The sequence below is a fragment of the Centroberyx affinis genome, unplaced genomic scaffold, assembly GCF_046629955.1.
Source record: "Centroberyx affinis isolate AG114_WGS23_722 - 3 ecotype Tasmania unplaced genomic scaffold, CSIRO-AGI_Caff_v1 ptg006898l_1, whole genome shotgun sequence".
NCBI lineage: Eukaryota > Metazoa > Chordata > Actinopteri > Beryciformes > Berycidae > Centroberyx > Centroberyx affinis.
This window is the reverse complement of record NW_027283496.1, coordinates 10,001-12,962: the sequence shown is the minus strand read 5'-3', so window position 1 is coordinate 12,962 and position 2,962 is coordinate 10,001. Positions and strand designations below refer to the sequence as shown.

At 46.9% G+C, this 2,962-nt stretch overlaps 1 protein-coding gene across 1 annotated transcript; it reads right to left on the bottom strand.

The window, feature by feature from the left end:
• Positions 1–190: 190 nt before the first annotated feature.
• pomca (proopiomelanocortin a) lies at positions 191–1,426 on the bottom strand. The gene is made up of 2 exons (XM_071513225.1): positions 1,313–1,426; positions 191–793 (listed from the first exon to the last, which is right to left on the bottom strand). Exons 1-2 carry the CDS (start codon positions 1,424–1,426, stop codon positions 191–193), a joined length of 717 nt encoding a protein of 238 aa, XP_071369326.1.
• Between the last annotated feature and the right edge of the window lie 1,536 nt (positions 1,427–2,962).

Below are 2,962 nucleotides of genomic sequence, written 5' to 3'. Positions count from 1 at the left end.
TCTCCTCTACCTGACTAAAACGGGCCAATCAGACGACAGAGTGGTTAGCTTGTGGGTTAGCTTGAGCTGCTGGGTAAAAAAAAGAAAGCTTCCCTCTCTCTGTGTCTCCTCTCTCTCCTCCCTCCCCTCTCTCTCCTCTCTCTCCTCCCTCCTCCTTCTCTCTCTCCTCCCTCCCTCTCTCTCTCCTCCTTCACTGCTGCTGTCCGTCCTTGTTGATGACGTTCTTGAACAGGGTGAGCAGGGGCTTCTGGGTCCTCTCGTCCCAGCTCTTCATGAATCCTCCGTAGCGCTTGCTGGCCGGCGGTCCGCCCCACCGGAAGTGATTCATCTTGTAGGAGCCGTCCTTCTTCTCCTGCGGCCCGCGGAGGAGCCGGGGCGCCTCCTCCTCCTGCACCTCCTGCACCTCCTCCTCCTCCTCCTCCTCCTCCCTCCCCGCCGCCGCCGCCACCGCCGCCGCCTCGCTCCCCAGCTCCCGCCTCCTCATCTCTCCGGGGAAAACCTCGGCCGACTCCTCCTCCAGGCCGTTGGAGGTGTAGACTTTGACCGGGCGACGCTTTCGCCCGACGGGCTTCCCCCAGCGGAAATGCTCCATGGAGTAGGAGCGCTTGGCCTGGGGGGAGGAGGAGGAGGAGGAGGAGGAGGAGGAGGGGAGGAGCAGGAAGGAGGAGGAGGGGGAGAGCGAGAGGGGAGGCGGGGAGTCGGGGTCTGATGGAGAGGGAGGTCGCAGGTGGGCGTCGCCCGGGATGACGGGCGTCTCAGCGGTGAGGTCAGAACGACAGAGCTGGATACACTCCTGAAGGAGGAGAGGAGAGGAGAGGAGGAGGGGAGGAGGAGAGGGGAGAGGAGAGGAGAGGAGAGGAGAGGAGAGGAGGAGAGGAGAGGAGAGGAGGAGGAGAGGAGAGGAGAGGAGGAGAGGAGAGGAGAGGAGAGGAGAGGAGAGGAGAGGAGGAGGAGAGGAGAGGAGGAGAGAAGGAGAGGAGAGGAGGAGAGGAGAGGAGGAGAGGAGAGGAGGAGGGGAGGAGGAGAGGAGGAGAGGAGAGGAGAGGAGAGGAGAGGAGGAGGGGAGGAGGAGAGGGGAGAGGAGAGGAGGAGAGGACAGGAGAGTGGAGAGGAGAGGAGGAGAGGAGGAGAAAACTGACTTGATGAAGGCAGAAAACTAGTCATTTTGCTAAGTTCTCTAGTGTGAGTGTGTGTGTGTGTGTGTGTGTGTGTCTGTGTGTGTGTGTGTGTGTGTGTCTGTGTGTGTCTGTGTGTGTGTGTGTGTATGTGTGTGTGTGTGTGTGTGTGTGTGTGTGTGTGTGTGTGTGTGTACCAGCATGCTGCTCTCAGAGTTCAGCTCCTGACAGGAAGGATGCTCCCAGCACTGACTGGCGGCTCCTCTGGCCCCGCCCACCACCGCCACAACCAATAACCACACAGGACACATTTTTCTGTCGACCAATCACAAACATATTCACATATTTCACATTGATAATGTGACAATGATAATATATACAGTATATATAATACTGTATTACTTTATATTATATATAGATATGATCTGCTGCACTTGGTCCTGTCAGGAAGATTCAGTTTACAGACTGGAGACAGAAAAAACACAATGAAACCAGAATAAAAACAATAAAAACACAATGAAACTCTAATTAAAACTCTAAATAAAATGATAATTGTAAATAACAGCATTTCCCCATTTTGTCCAACATCAGTTAAAGCAATACACAGGATCTGATAGATTGTCCTGTCAGATTAGCCGTTAACGGTTGAATTTTGGTGATAAACATTAAAATTCTGAGTTTGTTTATGGAAACCTATTATGTATTTTATAATTTTATTCATTTCACTTTGCCCAAATCTATAATCATCTATAATCATAATCTATAATCCTATGTATGGAACATAATATTCATGTTGTGCTTTAGCCAGCTGGCTAGCTAAGTTGCTACAGCTAGCGAGCTAAAGGCCCAGGAAACTATAAACTTCAGTCACTCTACAGTCAGATCTGTAGCTCCGCCCCTTCTTCCGAGCAACAGTTGGAAATGTTTTGTCGCTCTGAGGTCGAAGCAAAAATCTCTTCCTCGTTTTCTTCTGTATGTTTTTAGATTAATTCTGTTTTATAGTTTGTTGTTGTCACTGTAGATGTGAAGATGTGTTTCCTAGCTTCGCCTTCAGAGCTAAAGTTAGCAGCTAGAGTATTTCATGCTAACGCTTCTTCCACAACAGGAAGAAAAAAACGAACTTTTCACCAGAATACGATTGGTTCTGCAACTGTCCTGCTCATTTGCATAAGTTTTGTACTTTTTCAACTCTTCTCGTCGTGGTGTCGGTTCACATCCCATCATGCTGCATGTTCACTCCTCACAGACAGGATGGAGGAACTGAACATGGAGACTAAAATCATCCTCGTGTCCCCGGTAGATCACCGGCTTTCTGTTTCAGTGTCTCTAACTATATTAGACGAGTCAGCACTGCTGCAACATGACAAACTGGATCTAACAGCAATAAGATGAGTGCAAAAGTAAATGACAATGTATTAATGATTAGTCACCAGATAAATAAATATGAAAGAATGTAAAAAAAAAAAAAGTCTAATATGTAAAAATTCCTGAGAAAACACAAAAACAACAGCGAGACGAAGCCGAACGTTTGATTCCACAGTGGGAAAAAAACTAAGAAAATCCAACTCATTAATCATCTAAAATGTTTTATTAAGCAAAGGTCTTTAATTTAAAATTTAAGTAATAATCCATATTCAGTTGGGTTTTAATCCCAGCAATCGTTTTGCCAGTGTCACAGTTTTAAATGTTTTATGAATATAAAGTGATATATTTGACCTGTTTCACTACTTTGGATTTGTTAATTTGCTAATTCTGCCTTTATTTAATCATCAGTTGTATTTTAAATGAAGTATGTATCATCTACACTGAAACAATTATCATCTGTTTTCTGATTGGTTAGTTGTCAT